This window comes from Balaenoptera musculus, chromosome 2 (assembly GCF_009873245.2).
Source record: "Balaenoptera musculus isolate JJ_BM4_2016_0621 chromosome 2, mBalMus1.pri.v3, whole genome shotgun sequence".
Lineage (NCBI taxonomy): Eukaryota > Metazoa > Chordata > Mammalia > Artiodactyla > Balaenopteridae > Balaenoptera > Balaenoptera musculus.
The window spans coordinates 116058036-116078761 of NC_045786.1; the positions used below are offsets into that span (position 1 = coordinate 116058036).

Here is a 20726-nt window from a genome sequence, read left to right on the forward strand (position 1 = left end):
ACACAAGTTGGCATATCAGACTTTAAAAATTCACTTCTTCAATTTTATAAAAGCAAAAATATGGAAATAGAAAAATAAAGTTTTCTCCCAGACTAAGTAATTGTCATTTACTAAACTGGAAAATGAATAAAGTATCAGAATATTTTCTCATTGGTCTATAATTCAATTATTAGTGATAAAAGTTACATAATTAAAATTATTATCTATTCTTTTCTCTCCACATTAACACACTAAAACCAATCAAAAATTAATAAGTAAAAATTTTAGTCTAAGGGATAAATTTGAAATTACGTACAAAATAGCAGTAATTTATTAAATTCACATGTTCTATAAATCTAATCCAAACTGATCCTGGGTAGACCCAGCAATAACTTTTGTATGTTTAACATTTCACAGAGTTTTGTAATACTTCAGCTGATCTTAGTTCTAAAGTACCTCACTTTAAGCAATTCTGGCAATAGTACAGACTTCGTGAAAAGCTGAACCCCTTTTACATGACTCAAAGATATAAAACGTGATTCCAAGAAAATCCCGGCAGCAACGTTCAAAATTCTTCTCCTTTCTTCCTCTATTTTTAATTTTTTTCAAATAGACAAAAAATTTTAAAATATTTTCCAGATGACTGATACCCACGAATTATCTCAGTCTAACGAGATACCAAGAGGCAGAAAAGAATGAGAATAAATAAAGGAATAAGAGCTGGTAATTAATTTTTAAAAAGATACACCATGCAAAGCACAATATATATATATATACATATTTGGCTGCACTGGGTCTGCGTTGTGGCACACAGGCTTCTCTAGTTGTGGCACACAGGCTCTAGAGCACATAGGCTCCGTAGTTTGCACACGCGGGCTCTCTAGTTGAGGCGTGCGAGCTCAGTAGTCGCAGTGCATGGGCTTAGTTGCCCCACAGCATGTGGGATCTTGGTTCCCCGACCAGGGGTCGAACTCGCATCCTCTGCATTGGAAGGCAGATTCTTAACCACTGGACCACCATGGAAGTCCCCAGAGCTGGTAATTTCAGAAGTTATTTTTAGTGCAATTTGAACACTTAGTGATTATACTAATAGCTTAGTTTAGTTACTTTTTATTTTTTTTAATTTTTTTGGCTGCATCGGGTCTTAGGTGTGGCACGCGGGATCTTTGTTGAGGCATGTGGCATCTTTCGTTGCCGCGCACAGGCTGTTCATTGCGGTGCATGGGCTTCTCTGTAGTTGTGGCATGCGGGTTTTCTCTCTCTAGTTGTGGCGTGCAGGCTTCAGAGTGCGTGGGCTCTGTAGTTTGCAGCACACGGACTCTCTAGTTGAGGCGCACGAGCTCAGTAGTTGTGGCACGCGGGCTTAGTTGCCCAGCGGCATGTGGGACCTTAGTTCCCTAACCAGGGATCGAACCTGCGTCCCCTGCATTGGAAGGCAGATTCTTTACCACTGGACCACCAGGGAAGTCCCTATTTTTTAATTTTTTAATTAAAAAATATCATAGAGCTAAAAACAAAGCTGGGTTTTGTTTGTTTGTTTTGGCCATGCCGCACGGCTTGTGGGATCTTAGTCCCCCAACCAGGGATTGAACCCGGGCCCATGGCAGTGAAAGTGCCAAGGCCTAACCACTGGACCACCAGGGAATTCCCAAAAACCAAACTGTTTTAAATCGGTATTTTCCCAACTTGTATGACCATGATATTCACTTGCTTCAAACTGAAACATAAAGGTGACATTTTTCTTCTGAAAATATCAATATAATGGTTCAGTAGTGAAAATAAATTAGCAAGTAAGCATATACAAATTTACTACTTAAAAGTTCTTTAGCCATAAATTTAAAATTTTGCTCTTAAAGTTTAAAGGGTTTGTTCACATTGTAAAATCTGTCTTTTGTATTTTCAGTACCCCTTCACTGTGATTCTTACAACTAGTTTCAAACCAAACTTTCCAGATCAAAGTTATTTTCTCTATAAATACAGGATAACTTGACTGTATCTCAGGAACTTGAGTCCTTTATTTTCATATGGCTTATTCACTTAACAAATGTGCTTGCCTAGGCCCCTAAAGTTATATTTCTAATAAATAAAGAAAAAAATAAGCCTTGATTATTGAAAATGGTCAGGATAAGTTAATTTGAAAGAGTGGGTGCTTTGGTGAGACACAATGATATAAATGGCACCATAACACACATACTATCTCTCTACAAATAGCCTCATAAATTCTGTGTAAAAAACTGAAAATATATAAACCCGTGAAAAACTTCTCATGACAAAAGATCCCTTTCTCTTGAATGATTAACCTAACTCCTTTTAGAACTTTTCATTTTAAGAATATTTCAAACATAAAGCTATAAGTAGAATAATCTCCTATATATCCATCACCTAGATTTATCAATTGTTAGCACTGTAACATTCTGCTTTATCATTCTCTTTTCCTTCATACACACACACTTTTTCTTTTGCCAAACTTTTTGAGAGTAAGTTACAGATACATCACCCTTTCCCCTAAATTCTTCAGTGTGTATCCTAAGAACAAAAAAATTCTCTTATATAGCCCCAATTAATTACTAAATTAATGAAATTAAATACTGATAAAATACTATTATCCTATATGTAGACCATATTCAAATTTCCCCAATTGTCTCAACAAGGTCCTCTATAGCAAAAATTTTCCTGACAGGATTTTACCCAGGATCACATATTGGCTTTAGATGTAATTCTCTTTAGTCTCCTTTAATCTGAACTGGTCACTAACACTTTCTTTGCCTTCTAAGACATTTTTGAAGAGTCTAAGCCAGTGGCTTTATAAAATATCCCTCAAACTGGTATGTCCAGTTGTTTCCTTAAGTAAATGTTTTGAATTCCAAGTTAAGTTATACGTGCATATGGGGTTGGGGGTGTGTGTTGAGGGGCCATAAATAAATTGACATGTTTGCCAAGAATCAATACTTCCAAGTTCATGATCTGCAAATGAACAGATCTAAAGGAAAGCTCAGGGGGCACTTTTTCTTCAAAGGAATAATGTATTCCCTTAAGATTCATCTAGGATTTTAAGTCAAAGCAAAGTTACAGCAGGACAATAAATCTCTCTACATACTACCCTCTGCTAAGTATAAGACCATCCAACACAACACTCTGCTCATTAGGCCATGTCCGTCACTCACCAAAATAGTCTCATGGTTTTCAGAAATGAAGCTAGAGTTTAAATACAGTTCAATAAAATGAGAGTTACGAAGCCTTCAGTGTCCATTTTCTAGGCTACGCCTAAATCAGGTTAAGTTTATACTGACCAACACTTTTCCTACCCAGACAATCAAGTCCAAAACAAACAGAAAAAGACCAAAAGCCTGTTCACTTCTAGACTCACCTCATCTAAGAATCCTTTCCAGACTAAATTCATTCCAAAACATCACTCAAAATAGGAAGCCAGTTTGGGAGCACGACCCAGAATAGTTTTGACATGTAAATCAAATCTCTAACAAATACAACTTACTTCCTAGCAATGGTGGTCACTCGGATACGTCTCTGCCCACTTGAATGCTGATACTGAGTCACAAACTGGATTGCACCACGTCCTCCTTGAGGAATTGGAGCATTATGCTGTATAAATATAAAAGAGTAGAATCTAAGCAAGATCTATTACATTGTTGTCATATAGTCATGGACTGCATATCCTAGCACTAACAAAATTCATTCTAAAATCTATCAGAAGGATGCTTATTTCCAGTGCATACAAAACAGTGGTGACTTGCCATGTGAAAAAGAAACGGATTTGGGAGAGGAGAAAAATTATGAAGGATAAGAGGAGTGAGCCAAGCTAGGAAATCAATTTCAAGTAATATATAATTCAGAGAAACATGAAAAAACAAAATGAAGGGAGAAGTGTAAAGAAATTAACAGATAAGAAAAGGCACAAGTGAGGCAATTTTGCCTAACAGTAACTGGATAAAAAGACATTGAGCTAACATTAAAAATAATGAAATAATGTCTTCTGCAGCAACATGGATGGACCTAGAGATAATCACACTAAGTGAAGTAAGCCAGACAGAGAAAGACATATATCATATGATATGGTTTATATGTGGAATCTAAAAAAACAATGATACAAATGAACTTATATACAAAACATAAATAGACCCACAGACATAGAAAACAAACTTATGGTTACCAAAGGGGAAAGGGCAGGGGATAAATTAGGACTTTGGGATTAACATACACACACTACTATATATAAAACAGATAACCAACAAGGACCTACTGTATAGCACAGGGAACTATACTCAATATTTTATAATAACCTATAAGGGAAAAGAATCTGAAAAAAGAATAGAAAAATATACATGTATAACTGAATCACTTTGCTGTACACCTGAAACTAACACAACGTTGTAAATAAACTACAATTCAATTAAAAAAAAGAAAAAGAAATTGAGCTAAGTTCTCCTCCCCTAGGTACATAAGATGAAAACATAGCTTTGAGGAAGATAATCACATGATGAACAGATGACTAACAGAAAACCATTTATGAGAAGAGACCAATAGTAATATATGATAATGATCCTCAGAAAGAAATAGTGGGGTGGTCAATAGGGAAACTTTCTTCATGCCCTTTGACAACATTCTTGCTTTGTTGTTGTTGTTACTGTTTGTCAATAAGAGCCACTATCTTTTTCACAAATTTTAATTGTAAAAAACAAATTCCTGCACCTGTCTTAGGAAGGCTGACTACTAATACTTTGTGGTTCATTTTATGCCTAATAACTTTTGGTATGTAAGTCAATAATTTATCCATTATATCATTCTTTAATATGATAACGTTTTCCTGCAGCAGAAGAAAAAAAATCTTTCCAAATATTGGCATCTTTACCTTCCAATCTTTTTCTATAGGTTTTGATATATTAAACTTTCTCATAGGAGGACTCAAATATCATTTTATACCTTGAGACACCTAGGAGGAACTAGATACCTAATTACAAAAATGCATAACTAGAACAGAATTTAAGATTTTATTTATGCTTCAATTTTTTGTTAAAAACAAAAGAAAACTAAGACAAAAAGTTGGGTTGCCCAAGGTTGGGCATTTGCAGGTTTCCCTGACATCTCTATTATAGTATGTCCTCTCACCAAGGAGTGTAGCCTTGAGAAACAGAAAATGACAAACAAAAACTCCAAAACAGAATAAGCTTTGGGTCATAAGCTCTGGAAATATTCATGGCCTAAATTAAGTATTTTTTCAAATATACATTTCAATATTCAAATATAAAAAGTCATACCTGATTGACAACTTCAAAATATATGGCTAAGGTTGTAGTGGGACTGAGTCCACATATCTTCCATTGACAAGTGCCACCTGTTCCTATCTCCTGTAAAAATAAAACACAGTATATTTGAAAACCAGAGAATATAGTTTATTACTATATATATATGAAGGTGAAAAAGTGGAAAAAAATACCAGTAAGAAAAAATCTATTGCAGGTTTCTAACAAATTCAATAAATGTTAGAGGTTTAAGAATTTTTTAAGATCATATAAATATACCATGAAATAAACTTAAGCAATTTTTACACAAATAAAATTATAATTAATTCAAATTCTTGCTAAGTAAATTACAAAAGTATTGATACAAGTTCTTCATATTGTAGACTTTAAAAATATACACCATTTAATGAAGTAATTACAACTAACATTATCCATCTATCCAACTATTTAATCTGTGTAAAGAGATAGTGATTTAACATATAACATATGCATATATGAATATAGGTTCTCTGGACCAGAACTGTGTAATTTAAGCAGTCTAATTCCCAAGAAAACTTCTTAGATATAAATTTTTGCATGCAAACTGCTTAAAATTAATTTTTAAACTGTCATTGTAAAGATGATTGCACACTTTGTTATTTGTCCCATCATCCTCTCCACAGCTACATGATTCTACCATTTCAAAGTGCCTTATATGTCCACTAGATGTGATAAAAGAAAAGAAAGGAATTGAAGCTTAAAAGCTTAAATCTGCTGGCTACTTTGACGGAAATTCTACTAACGAAAAAAATTTCAGAATTAATTTTGACTTTCAGGAGTCTCCAAATTTCCAAATCATAGTTGTTGTTGTTTTTTCAGGCACGCTGGGCAAGGAATAACTTAGGCATAAAAAATAGAAGACTGGTGACAGTACAAAAGTTTTAATTTAGGGGTGGATGGGAAAAGGGGTATGTGGAAAGAACAACAACAAATAGAGGTATACCAATGGAAGCTGAGCCACATTCTACTGAAAAACAGCCCACACAATAGTTTTGAAAGGAATGCTATAGACTGCCACCCCAGGTCTCTCTTGGATCTGCCCTGAGAATTAACTGTATTTTCTTTTTAGAATAAAGATGACTTACATTTTCAGACACACAGGGTCCTTTAGAATTGAGAGACACACAGGGTCCAATAGCTCCTGAAATCTTTATTTCCCTTGAGGTCTGCAAAATAAGAATATACTGTCAGCCCTCCATATCAGTGGGTTCCACAGCTGCAGGTTCGACCAACCTCAGATTGAAAATACTTGAAAAAAAGTTTTTCAGAAAGTTCCAAAAAGCAAAACTAGAATTTGCTGTGCACAGGCAACTATTTACATAGCATTTACATTTTATTAGGTATTATAAGTAATCTAGAGATGATTTAAAGTATGTGGGAGGATGTGTGTAGGTTACATAAGAATATTACACCATTTTATAGAGGACTTGAGCATCTGCAGTGGTGGTGTGGGGGAGGTGTCCTGGAACCAGTCCCCTACAGATACCAAGGAATGACTCTAGTACACTTTGGTGTACCATCTTCTATTTTAACTCCCATTGAAAATCTCTCACCAAGACTGGTTTCTTTCCAATCTCCACTAACCCCAAAATTTAAGCTAATGTTATCTTCTATCTAAAAATTTGGAAGCCCAACTCAAGTTTTCTTACATGAGATTCTTTTTCCTGACAAATCCTGAATACCACTGTCAAGACAAATTTTACCCCAAACACTGTTCTTCATTAACCTATAAGGGCTTCTTCTGCCTACACATGCATCTCCAAACTACAACCAAACCACACAATTAAAACTATTTCACTTACATTCCAATACAAACCATCCACTCTCACTGGGCAGTTTTCCCAAACATACCATGCTGATTCTCACCTCTGTGCCTCTCTTCACACTGGGCTCCCAACTAAAATCATTCTCCTCAGCCAAGTTAAACTCTGCCATGTTTCAAAAACCACTCTAAGTCACTGTAAAACCATCTAGGATAAATTGTATCCTGCATACATTCATTTTTCTTCCCTAAACCTTTACAGCTCTTTTATTATCTACTATTGTTTCATTCAATCACATGTGTTAATCTTGTCTTTCTATCAAGAATAAGTTCTTTATAAGAATACCTGTGCCTGGGCTTCCCTGGTGGCGCAGTGGTTGAGAATCTGCCTGCCAATGCAGGGGACACGGGTTCGAGCCCTGGTCTGGGAAGATCCCACATGCCGCGGAGCGACTGGGCCCGTGAGCCACAACTACTGAGCCTGCGCGTCTGGAGCCTGTGCTCCGCAACAAGAGAGGTTGCGATAGTGAGAGGCCCGCGCACCGCGATGAAGAGTGGCCCCCACTTGCCGCAACTAGAGAAAGCCCTCGCACAGAAACGAAGACCCAACACAGCCATAAATAAATAAATAAATTAATTAATTAATTAATTAAAAAAAAAAAAGAATACCTGTGCCTTAGATATTCCCTGAGATCTCTACAATTTCCTAGCTTAATGCTGGACATATAGCAAGCATTCAATGAAATAAGAAGATTAACAAGAAATATTTAATAATTCAAAATCAATGTGCTTGTAAGACACTTATAAATAACACTAAGTCTTTGGGTTTCTTGAATCCCAAATTTGAAATGAATGATAGAATTGAATGTCAACAACTTACCAAAAACAATTACTGATTATCCAAATAGAACAGAAAATGTTTCTCTTAAGTTAGATACCAACTCCTGCAATTAAAGAATCTAGCACTAACATAAGCAAATTTAGCACTAAAAAAAACATACAGGCATACCTTGGAGATACTGTGGTTTTGGTTCCAGACCACCAAAATAAAGCAAATATTGAGAATAAAGAGAATCAAACCAATTTTTTTATTTCCCACAAAGTTATGTTATATAACTTTATGTTACATAAAGTTATGTTTATACTACACTGTAGTCTATTAAGTGTGCAATAGCATTATGTCTTAAAAAACAATATACATAGCTTAATTTTAAAATATTGCTAAGAAATGCTAACTATCATCTGAGCCTTCAGTGAGTCATAATCTTTTTGCTGGTGGAGGGTCTTGCCTCGATGTTGATGGCTGCTGACTGATCAGGGTGATGGTGGTTGCTGAAGGTTGGGGTGACTGTGGCAATTTCTTTTTTCTGTTTCTTTTTTTTGAAGTATAGTTGATTTACAATGTTGTGTTAATTTCTTCTGTACAGCAAAGTGATTCAGTTACACAAATATACACATTCTTTTTCATATATTCTTTTCCATTATGGTTTATCATAGGATATTGAATACAGCTCTCTGTGCTATACAGTAGGACCTTGTTGTTTACCCATTCCATATATAATAGCTTACATCTGCTAACCCCAACTTCCCACTCCATTCCTCCCCCAGCCCCCTGCCCCTTGGCAACCACAAGTCTGTTCTCTATGTCAGTGAGTCTGTTTCTGTTTTGTAGATAGGTTCCTTTGTGTCACATTTTAGATTCCACATATAAGTGAGATCATATGGTATTTGTCTTTCTCTTTCTTACTTACTTCACTTAGTATGATAATCTCTAGTTGCATCCATGTTGCTGCAAAGGGCATTCTTTCTTTCTTTCTTATGGCTGAGTAGTATTCCATTGTGTATATGTACCACATCTTCTTTATCCATTCATCTATCGATGGACATTTGGGTTGTTTCCATGTCTTGGCTATCATGAAGAGTGCTGCTATGAACACAGGGGTGCATGTATCTTTTTGAATTAGAGTTTTGTCTAGATATATGTGGCAATTTCTCAAAATAAGACAACAATGAAGTTTGCTGCATCGAATGACTCTTCCTTTCACAGTTTCTCTGTAGCATGCAATGCCGTTTGATAGCATTTTACCCACAGTTGAACTTCTTTCAAAATTGGAGTTAGTCCTCTCAAACCCTGTCACTGCTTTATCAACTAAGTTTATGTAATATTTTAAATCCTTTGTTGTCATTTCAACAATCTGTACAGCATCTTCATCAGTAGATTCCATTTCAAGAAACCACTTTCTTTGCTCATCCATAAGAAGCAACTCCTCTCCATTCAAGTTTTATCATGAGATTGCAGCAATTCAATCACATCTTGAGGCTCTACTTCCAATTCTAGTTCTCTAGCTGTTTCCACTACATCTGCAGTTACTTCTTCCACTGAAGTCTTGAACCCCTCACATTCATCCATGAGGGCTGGAATCAACTTCTTTCAAGCTCTTGTTAAGACTGATATTTTGACCTCTTCCCACAAATCACAAATGTTCTTAATGGCATCTGAATGGTGAATTCTTTCCAGAAGGTTTTCAATCTACTTTGTCAAGATTCATCAGAGGAATCACTGTCTATGGTAGCTATAGCCTTATGAAATGTATTTCTTAAAAAATAAGACTTGAAAGTTGAAATTACTCCTTGATCCATGGACTGCATAATGGATGTTGTGTTAGCAGGCATGGAAACAACTTGAATCTCATTGTCCATCTCCAGCAGAGCTCTTAGGTGACCAGGTGCATTGTCAATGAGCAGTAATATTTAGAAAAGAATCTTTTTTTCCTGAGTGGTAGGTCTCAACAGTGGGTTTAAAATATTCAGTAAACCATGTGGTAAACAGATATGCTGTCATCCAGGCTATGTTGTTCCATTTATAGAGCATAGGCAGAGTAGATTCTTAAGGGCCCAAGGATCTCGAGAAATGGTAAATGAGTATTAGGTCAACTTAAACTCACCGACTGCATTAGCCCCCTAACAAGAGAGTCAGCCTGTCCTTTGAAGCCCGCCACTGACTTCTCTCTAGCTATGAAAGTTCTCAATGGTATCTTCTTCCAGTAGAAGGTTGTTTCATCTACACTGAAAATCTGTTGTTTTATGTAGCCACCACCTTCATTCATTATCTTAGCTAGATCTTCTGGATAACTTGCTGCAGCTTCTACATCAGCTCTCGATGCTTCCCCTTGCACTTTTATGTTACGGAGGCGGCTTCTCTCCTTAAACCACATGAACCAACTCTGCTAGCTTCAAACTTTCTTCTGCAGCTTCCTCACCTCTCTCAGCCTTCCTAGAATTGAAGGGAGGAGAGGCCTTGCTCTGGATTAGGCTTTGGCTTAAGGGAACATTGTAGCAGGTTTGGTCCTCTATCCAGACCACTAAAACTTTCCCCATATCAGCAGTCAGGCTGTTTTGCTTTCTTATCCTTTGTGTGTTCACTGGAGTAGCACTTTTAATTTCTTTTAAGATCTCCTCCTTTGCATTCACAACTTGACCAACTGTTTGGAACCAAGAGACTTAGCTTTGGCCTGTCTTGGCTTTTGACATGTCTTCCTCACAAAGCTTTTGATTTAAAGTGAGAGATGTGGGACTCTTCCTTTCACTTGAACACTTAGAGACCATTGTAGGGCTATTAACTGGCCTAATTTCAATATTGCTGTGTCTCAGGGAATAGAGAGGCCTGAGAAAAGGGAGCGAGACAAGGGGAACGGCCAGCAGCTGGAGCAATCAGAACACACACATTTACTGATTAAGTTCACTGTCTTAAATGGGCACGGTTCATGGTGCCCCAAAACAATTACAATAGTAACATCAAAGATCACGGATCACAGATCACCATAACAAATATAATAATAATGAAAAAGTTTGAAATATTGTGAGAATTACCAAAATGTGACACAGAGACATGGAGTGAGCAAATGCTGTTGGAAAATGGTGCCAGCAGACTTGCTCCACACAGGGTTGCCACAAACCTTCAATTTGTAAAAAAATGCAGTATCTGCGAAGCACAATAAAACGAGGTATGCCTAAAAAAAGTTAAACCCTATATAAACAAAAAATAGAGTTAAAGGAAATTTTACTTATATAATTTCCTCTTGTTTTAACAATTATTTAGGGATGCTCAAGTAAAATTTCATTGTACATTTAACGATGAACATTTTTCTGGTGAAAAAATCTCTAACTCCAGGTTTCAATATAAAATAACCACTATTTTTAAAGCATATCTTGAATTTGATTGATGATGTTTTAAAATTATGATCAAGCCTACAAATTTCTCTCTTGGTAACATACCATACATGTCAAGTTTTGGTTCTTACCTTTATTTCTAATGTACCACCAAAGCCCATTTTAAACTGTCCATGCATATCTTTGGTAAAAACTCTTTGAAAAGTTTGCTTGAATAAGGAAGTGTTGAAAGAGTCACCCATTACCATGTATCCTCTGCATGGAAAGAGCAAAAAACAATGTGACACAAGGGTCCATGTGTAAAACCAGAAAAGTAAATTATTTTTCAACACTACCAACAAAATTTTAAAGATATTTCCCAAAATGTGTGATATTAACATTAATTTAAAAAACTCAATTATATGAAAATACCCCCACACCACAAATAATCTCAATTCTGAGGGTACCTGAGTGCCCCTAACACTTGTATCTGTCCTCAGTAATTTTTAAAAATTCTTTTTTAAATAGGTAATACATCTATACATTACAAAATTCAAAAAGTACAAAAGGGTACATAGTAATATATGTGTCTCTCCCATCCCAGTTACCCAGTTCTCCCTACTGGTGAAGACATCTGACAGTTCACAGCATTCAATCTCATTCTTAAAAATAAATATCTCCATGTGTAGTGTGTGTATATGTATATATTGTCTCTGTGTGTCACACTGAACTTAACAGTGTTATATCCAGTGAATGAGAATACAGGCATATTTGGGGAGCATTTTCACTTTATGCACTTAAGTACTGTTAAATTTTTTTCAGTAACCATGTACCTTTATAACTTTTTTAAGTTTTAAAAAACACTAACTGTCAAATAAAAACTATTCTGAGATGCCATTTCCATCCTAATAAATCAGCAAATCAGTCTGACAACATATTCTGTTGATGAGGCTGTGGAAAAACGGGCATGCTCATAATTGCTTATGGGAATGGAAAATGGTGCAAACCCAATGCAAGGGCACTTGACAGTATCTAACAAAATTACATATGTATTTTCTCTGTAATCCAGCCACCCCACTATTAGGAATCTATCCCAAAGAAAATCGGGCAAACAAAAACCAAAAAGCAAAATATAGGCACAAGTCTATTCACTGAAGTACTATTTATAATAATAAAAGATTGGAAACAATCCAGATGACCATCTATTAGACTAGTTGAATAAAATATGGTACAACCACACAATGGAGTAATATACAGTTGACCCTTGAAAACCACAGGTTTTGAACTGCGTGGGTCCACTTATGAGTGGATTTTTTTCAGTAGTCAATATTACAGAACTACACTATTCACTGATGGTTGAATCTGAGGATGTAGAACTGCAAATATAGAGGAACCACAGATATAGAGGGCCAACTAAAAATTATATTCAGACTTTCCACTATGCAAAGGGTCAGTTCCCCCAATCCTCAAATTGTTCAAGGGTCAACTGTACTACTATAAACCCATTTCCAAGATATAAGTAAAAGATGCAAAGTAGGGGAAGCTATGTAAAATTTTCTACTGTTTAAATTAAAAGGCAGATACATATACCCATACACAACATGAGTACAAACATTTATATGTATTTGCTCATCATATTTTTAAAATATTTTAAGTAGTTTTTAAAACAACAATAAAACAATCAAAAATTACATTAGGCAAAAGAAAAAAGCAGATGTGGTATAATTAATCAATGGAAATTTTATTTTTGACACTGCTAAAGTCCTAATTTATGTTATCTCTGATGCTATTATAGACTGTATGCTGTTAAATTTTGTTTGCTCTTTATAGTTGACCCTTGAACAATGTGGAGTTTAGGGCACAGACCCTTATGTGCAGTCAAAAATCTGTGTAAAACTTTATAGTCAGCCCTCCGTATCCATGGTTCCACATCCCTGGATTCAACCAACCAAGGATCATGTAGTACTATAGTATGTATTTATTGAAAAAAATCCACATATAAGTGGACCTGTGCAGTTGAAACCCATGGTGTTCCAGGGTCTACTGTATTTCTTACTGGTATACAAAAATATAGTTGAATTTTGTACACTGACCTTGATTTAGAAGTCTTGACAACTTAACATACTAATTCTAATAGTTTGCATGTAGATTTTTTCAGATTTTCTACTTTTACAAACATGTCATCTAGAATGATCTATGTTATCACTAAACCTAGTAAAACATCCTAAATTAATGGCAACGTATACCATACCCTACTTATCCACTCCCTTTTACAGCAAACCTCTATGAAAGAGCTGTCTATACCTTTACTACTCAGTGTGGCCCTTGGTCCAACAACATTAGCATCACCAAGGGTCTTGTTTGAAAAGCAGAATTTCAAGTCCCATCCTATGCATACTAAATCCAGAATCTATATTTTAACAAGATATCCAACTGACTTGTACATGTGAAATGAAAGTCTGAGAAGCTCTGGTCTATGTCAGCTGCTTCCGATCCCCTCCTCCTGTTCCTTTTCTTATTCACTCTAAGTCAACTTTCAGTGCTCTTAGGAAGGTCACCAATGACCTTCGTAGTGTTAAATTACCCAATCTTACAATCTCATCCATTTTTATTGCTTTGAAAAACCAACAATAGGGACTTTCCTGGAGGCGCAGTGCTTAAGAATCCGCCTGCCAATGCAGGGGACATGGGTTCAATCCCTGGTCTGGGAAGATCCCACGTGCTGCGGAGCAACTAAGCCCGTATGCCACAACTACTGAAGCCCATGCACTCTAGGGCCCATGCTCCGCAACAAGAGAAGCCACTGCAATGAGAAGCCCACACACCGCAATGAAGAGTAGCCCCGCTTGCCATAACTAGAGAAAGCCTGTGTGCAGCAACCCAACGCAGCCAAAAAAAAAACCACAGCAATATTCTGACAACTCCCACATTTATATCTCTAGATATAAATTCACAGCTATCTTCTGCATTGTAGGTTCTAATATCCAACTGCCTACTCAACCTCTCCTCATGGATGCCTACTGGCATCTTAAACCAAACATGTTCAGAACTGAATTCCTAATGTTCTCCCCAAATGTTCCTCCTCCCAGTCTTACCCATTTCAATAAAGGACAATTCAATCCTTCTAGACTCATTTGGTTTTCTCAAACCCCAGATCCAACCTCCTAGCAAATTCTCTGTCTTCTAAATATACCCCAAATCCAACCACTTCTCACCAGCTGTGATGCCACCACTTGATATTCCTGTGTCCCTCTACGTACTAAAGACAACTAAAGTCAAATGATCCTCTTAAAACATTAAGTCAGATCATATCACTCCTCTCCTGAAAACTCTCTAATGACTTCCCATCTCACTCAAAGAAAACTCCAACAAACTAGGGATAGGAACATACTCAACCTGATAAAGGCATCTACAAAAATCCACAGCTAACATTATACTTAATGGTGAAGGATAAAATGGTTTCCCCCTAATATCAAGAACAGGCAAATCTACAGGGACAGAAAGTAGTTTAGTGGTTGTCTAGGCTGAAAGGGGGAGGGGGAGGAAGGAGAAATGGGAAGTGACTGCTAATAGGTACAGAGTTTCTTGCTGGGATAATGTAAATGTCCTAAAATAAAATTATGGTGATGGCTAGAATATACTTAAAAAAAAAAAAAAACATTAAATTATATGCTTTAAATGAGTAAATTTTATGGTATGTGAATTATATCTCAAAAAAGCTACCAAAATAATAATATAAAACAATGACTGAAGGGTATGAAGATGAACTTTTCAAACAGAATTTGTGCCTTTTTAACTGTATTTTAGAAAAAATTTAAAGTAAGCTTTACTGAAAGGAGTATCAAAAACTGTTAATAGCTGTTGCCCTGGGGTGGCAGGATGATGACTATTTTTTTTTTCCATTATTGGTTTATATTTGTAAAGTGTCGTTATTAGTTTATAACTGCAATACTTGTAAAAATGTATATACATACCCAGTAAGGTTAGGACAGCATTTCATCTCCAGGAGACCTGTCTGATCTAATGCACATGCATAGATATCAATAACATGACCAGTCGTAGCAGCACGATTAGCCAATGCTTCAAAATGCTACAACAGATTTTTTAAGATCAAATCAGAGTAATGTATAAACGTAATCATCCTATAAATCTTTTGCCATTAATAGATCAAAATGATCTAAGAAATACTAAAAGAATAATCCATAATAATTTAAATGTGATTTGTTCTAATTTAATTTTCTATAACATCTCATAAAATGATACAACTTCTAATAAGTCTGACACTTTCACATTCTTTTCTTTAAATACCATTCATTCTAAATGAACTCCTAAATTTCGAGCTAACCTTGAAGAAAGGCATGTTGCTCTTCATACATACACATGATGGAAGAACAACACAGAACTCTTTTTCCTGGATAAATCTATACTCAAGTAACATGAAAAATAGGCAATAGCAAAAGCATTAAGATAAACAAATATAAAACTTTTTTTGAAGCTCTAAGAAATACTCCAAATTCAAAAGGGAAATTAGGTGACAGGAAAAAAAGCATCCATTAATAGTGACAAAAATTATCTGTTACTAATTACACCCTAAAAATATAATAATGACTACCAAAAAAAAAATGAGATAATACAGGACAACTAAACTAAAACTGTAAACTCCAGACAATTTTTTTAAAAAGGGGGGGAGGGATGGGACATTAACAAGCAGAACCAATACAAGGGTATCAAGAATCAACAGTAGTGAAAATGAACTGACACAAACCCAGATAAAATTGAAGTTACATGAACAGAGAACAACTTATGAGAAAATGACGGACTATTCAAGCTATGAACAATATACATATCTAAAGGGCAGCCTCTTGGAAATGAAAAATTGGAAAATTCAAGAAATTCTTCCTGATGGGAAAGACATTCTTTAACATGAATATTAAAAAAGACACACAGGTTTTCTCTCAGGAGTAGTTTTTAAAGAGACACCTATTGGTGCCCCCTATTAAGTTTTTAAATATTTAAAACCAGAAAAAATATAACAAATTATCAAGGAAAAAAAAGACTATTTCTCTAATTCTGAGGAGTAGTTGCAGGATCATCACAATATCAGATTTATCATAATGTAATTATATTCTTCCTCTTCCATCAAATGAATTTTTCTAATAAGGCAAAAAGACTTAAAAACCAAAATTACCTTTGTTCCTTTTTTAACATATTTGGCATTGTCTTTTTCAATGTCATGCCATGATCTTATGGGCGTCTTCAATTCATCTCCAACCACCATTCCAGGCCCCTGAGTGGCTGGACCACCAATGAACATCATGATACGAGCACCAGTGTTGGGAAAAGTACACTATCAGGAAAAAGTAACTCATGAGAAGAGTTTAAAGGAAAACATATGGATATACATTTATGATAGTGAATTTTGATATATTCTTTCTAGAAAACAGGAAAGCATACATTTTCCAAGAATAATCAAATGTTTAAAACAAAATTTAAAAACAAGATGTTTGTGTGAATATCTTTCTTTTGAAATCCTATTCTAATAGCAATGCCTTCCTAATTTTAAAATAATCTATAAACCTGATCCCTATAAGCAAGGATGTTCCTCCTGCTTAACTAGTACTAGACAGGGAAGAGTAGGGAAAGAAGAAGAAAAGAGGGTATCTTTTTCTGTTTGGTTGTTATTTTTGTCTTCTATGCTTAAAATACATGCACAACTTATATTTCTAATTCAAACTGATGGATTGAGTACTTCAATCTACCTCCCCCTTCTTCCCAAGGTGCCAGTGAAATGATATAAATGGTACTGTTTAAAAAATAAATAAGAAAGAGTACTATCAGCAGACTAGAAATTTTGAGGAATCCAAACAACAGATTGTACTGGATTGACAAAAGAATTTTAAATATATATATTATATATAATTTAAAATATATATATACATATATATATTCCAAAAGTAAGCCAGATCTTCCCAAGGGAATATCTTAAAAACTCCACATTTAGAGTCAAAAAAACACAAAAAGCAGCAATGGGCCAAAGAAGTGCAGTCAGCTCCAGAAACAGCAGCTAATGACAACAGATTTTAGCAATTCCTAAGAACAGCTCTCTGAGAAAAGTAGGCAATCTTCCCAGAGAAGGTTCTCAGCATAGAAATTGGGGGCTGAAAGATACAGAACAGAACACATGTTACAATGAATATCAAAACAAATATGACAACTCTCAAGAGTTTCTAGAATTAAAATCATGGCAAAAGTAAAAATACCTCAACGAATGGGCTAAAAAGCATGTCTGAAGACCAAGTTAGAGATATGGAAAATAAACTTGAAGAAACCTCCAAGAAATAGGAGCAAAGAAGGAAAATATGAGGAAAAAAATAAAGATATGAAGAAATGCAGAAGTGCAGCATCAATCTAATGAATATAGAATAAAAAAGAAAAAAATAAAGTAAGCTGAAGAATGACAGGAGTCTTCAGAATGAAAGGACCTACCAAAAACCAAACATAATTAATGAAAAAATAATCAAACCTAAACGCAGCCTAATGAAATTTCAGAACTCTAAAATTAAAGAGAACATTCTAAAAATGTTCAGTGGGAAAAATAAGTTTCCTGAAAAGGACTAAGAATGAGACTACATCAAATTATCCAATAAACTATCTGTTAGAATACTAGCGAGGAATGGCTCAAAGATCCTATTGAAGATGGCCCACCCAAAGTACAAATGAAGTGAGAGGGAAAAATTAAAAAACATTTTTAGACATGCAAGACCTCAGAAAATTTATAATAAACAAAAGAACTGAGTACAATCCAAAAGAAACAGGGAATCTAGAAAAAACAAATTTAAAGGTATCCTAAGACTTTAATACATGAAAGATTCCCTAGCAAGCAGCAAAACTGCAATGACAAAGAATTACATCTCCTTCTCTATGTGTATAACCACTCCATTCCACAATTAACAATATTTATATATATTTGAAATGCTTTTATTTCTAATTTCTATAAGCAGTTATTGAACAAAAATACACACTGCATTTTCAAGCTACATTATAGCTTCAGAAAAGAATGTCAATGATATACTTTGATGATAATTTTAAAAATCATGATTAACAAATCTAGGCAAGAGCAAGGAAAACGGCCTTTTACTTTTCATTTTTATACATCCTTGCATATTGTTTGAATGTTTTTATTAGGTATACTTATTACTTCTAAAACATTCTTAAACTAGATTAATAAACAAATAAAAATACTGTTTTCATACTGGGTATCATCCTGCTGAGGTAACAGCAGTCATGTAAAGCTGAAATATCAGTAAAGAACAAGAACAAATTAAAGTATACAAACCACACACCTTCATAACTAGAACACAAAAAGCATTCAAACTTCAAGTTACTTATAAGTAAAAAAATAATAATAAACACTAAGTCCCAGTGAGCTATCTCCCATGCAAGCCTTCACACAAGCAAGGGCAGTTTGGGGAAAAGTACATGGAAGAAAGAAGAAGGAAGCTAGCAGCCAGCATAGAACAACTGCCAGATTCAAATGAAAACTTATTAAGGGGCACTAAAGAAAAGCAAGAAAATAATCAAGAGCATGAAAACGAAATAAATAAGAATAAAAGATCAGAGATAAAGTGGTTGAAATGCAAAACAAGCAAAAATCCAATTTATGTATAATTGGAGTTCTTAAAGAAGATAAACAAAAGAATGAAAAAACTAACACTTAAAACTGTAATACAAGAAAACTTTATAGAAACAAAAGATTTGAATACACATATAGAAAAGGATCACCAGGCACTAGAGAAAATTAACCCACAAGACATACTAGTAACACTCCAAGCAAATGATCAAATAATTTACAAGGGCAAGAGAATTAGGCTGGCATCAGTCTTCTCAAAAACAACATCAAAGCAAGAAAACAATGGAGCATCATTTTCAAAAACTATAGGAAAGAAAGTGAGAACCAAGGCTTTTTATATCCAACCAAGCTATCCTTCAAGTATAAAAAGGCCACAGAAAAGCAGTTTAAACTTTCGACAGGTTAGGAAATTCTGTACCCTTAAGTCTTAAGAAATTTATTAGAAGACAAGTTTCATCCAACAAAGGGACTGAGACTACTCTGAGTATATCTTTTTGCACAACTGTGATTTGGAATCATGTTAATGCTTCCCTACGCATATATACACATGCAAAACAAGAATGGGATTTTTAAAAAAGAAATGCACAGAATGTACACCAAATGAAAAACATAACCACACTAAGAGGAGGGAGGTTGTGGATAACTAACCCCGTTCACTTTTGAGTACAGTATATTTTGTCCTGTTTATCCTCAGAATGTTAAAAAATACTGAGCGCTAACTCCTAGGCTTCTTTTTCAGAGGTCCGAGCTAGAAATTCTAAAACTATTCTATGTGTATTCTAGGACGGAGCAAATAAGTAAACATATTTTGAATAGTCCGAACCAGGTTCCTGTGGTCAGAGAAGGGAGTTACAAATATGGGAAGGATAGAATAAACCCTGTGGTACTGAATTGGAATTAGATATATCTGAAAGAACTCTTGGTTTTTAATATATAGCGTTTGTGGTTTTAATAGAGATAGACATAGATGTATGCAGGGGTACTTAGATATATGTGTATATATGCACAGATACATACTTAATTATATAGGTATGTGTGTATATATACATTTATAGAAACACACATACATACATATACGTATGCACATACATATATTTCTTAGCTCCATCCACTAGGACATACAAGCAATGACATTCCAGTAACAGTGAGCACATGAAGCATCTAGATCTGCCTGGTGGAACCAAAGCTAAAAGAAACCAGGGCTTCAAAATGGCTGATATCAGGTCCAGGGCAGGTGTAAGATGAGCCTTGAACATCTTATTGTACTAGAAAGCAAGCAAATGTTCAGACAATGATGACATATAATAAGGACCCAGAAGCCAGCTTGAAGGGGCTCCCACTGGCCAAATCTGGGACAATTTGAGTATCAAAATAAATAATGACAGTAAAGGAATATAATCCATTGGATGAAATAAGAATTCACACCAATATAAATATATAAATGGGGAAGAACAGAATGCTCTTCCTCAAGTAGAAAGCCAACTAATAAATGTAGAAGTTATGGAATTAGAAAGTCACTATTTAGCACCCATCACAATAATAATTGACCAGGCAAGAATCATGAATGGATGCTAAAACTATTGGGTAAAAGTTTGATGAATATACAAGGTATCTCCCCATTAGATACTTAACTCTACAGTGAAAATAATGTAACTCTACAGTGAAGAAACCTGGCAGAAACCACCTTATCCAAGTGATCAAAGCTAAGTAACAACAGTAGTAATAAAACTTCCTGATATGTTGCATAAGCAGAACACAAATCAGTTTTGCAATATTCCTGCCAAAAGTGCATAAGCTCAATCTACTCATGATTAAAGATCAGATAAACCCAAAAAGTATTGTCATGAAACACAAAGAAAAACTGTGGAACTGTTCCAGAATAAAGGACACCAAAGAGACATAACAATTG

The 20726-nt window shown here is 35.1% G+C and overlaps 1 protein-coding gene across 1 annotated transcript in view; it reads right to left on the reverse strand.

The window, feature by feature from the left end:
* SEC23A (Sec23 homolog A, COPII coat complex component) overlaps nucleotides 1-20726 on the reverse strand; it is a 62160-nt gene that overhangs the window by 26039 nt on the left and 15395 nt on the right. Inside the window, exons 8-13 of the mRNA XM_036842153.1 lie at nucleotides 16376-16534; nucleotides 15162-15277; nucleotides 11340-11463; nucleotides 6362-6442; nucleotides 5253-5342; nucleotides 3473-3579 (exon numbers count right to left, since the gene is read on the reverse strand). Coding sequence (XP_036698048.1) covers nucleotides 3473-3579; nucleotides 5253-5342; nucleotides 6362-6442; nucleotides 11340-11463; nucleotides 15162-15277; nucleotides 16376-16534 — 677 coding nt within the window. The remainder of the gene's footprint in view (nucleotides 1-3472; nucleotides 3580-5252; nucleotides 5343-6361; nucleotides 6443-11339; nucleotides 11464-15161; nucleotides 15278-16375; nucleotides 16535-20726) is intronic.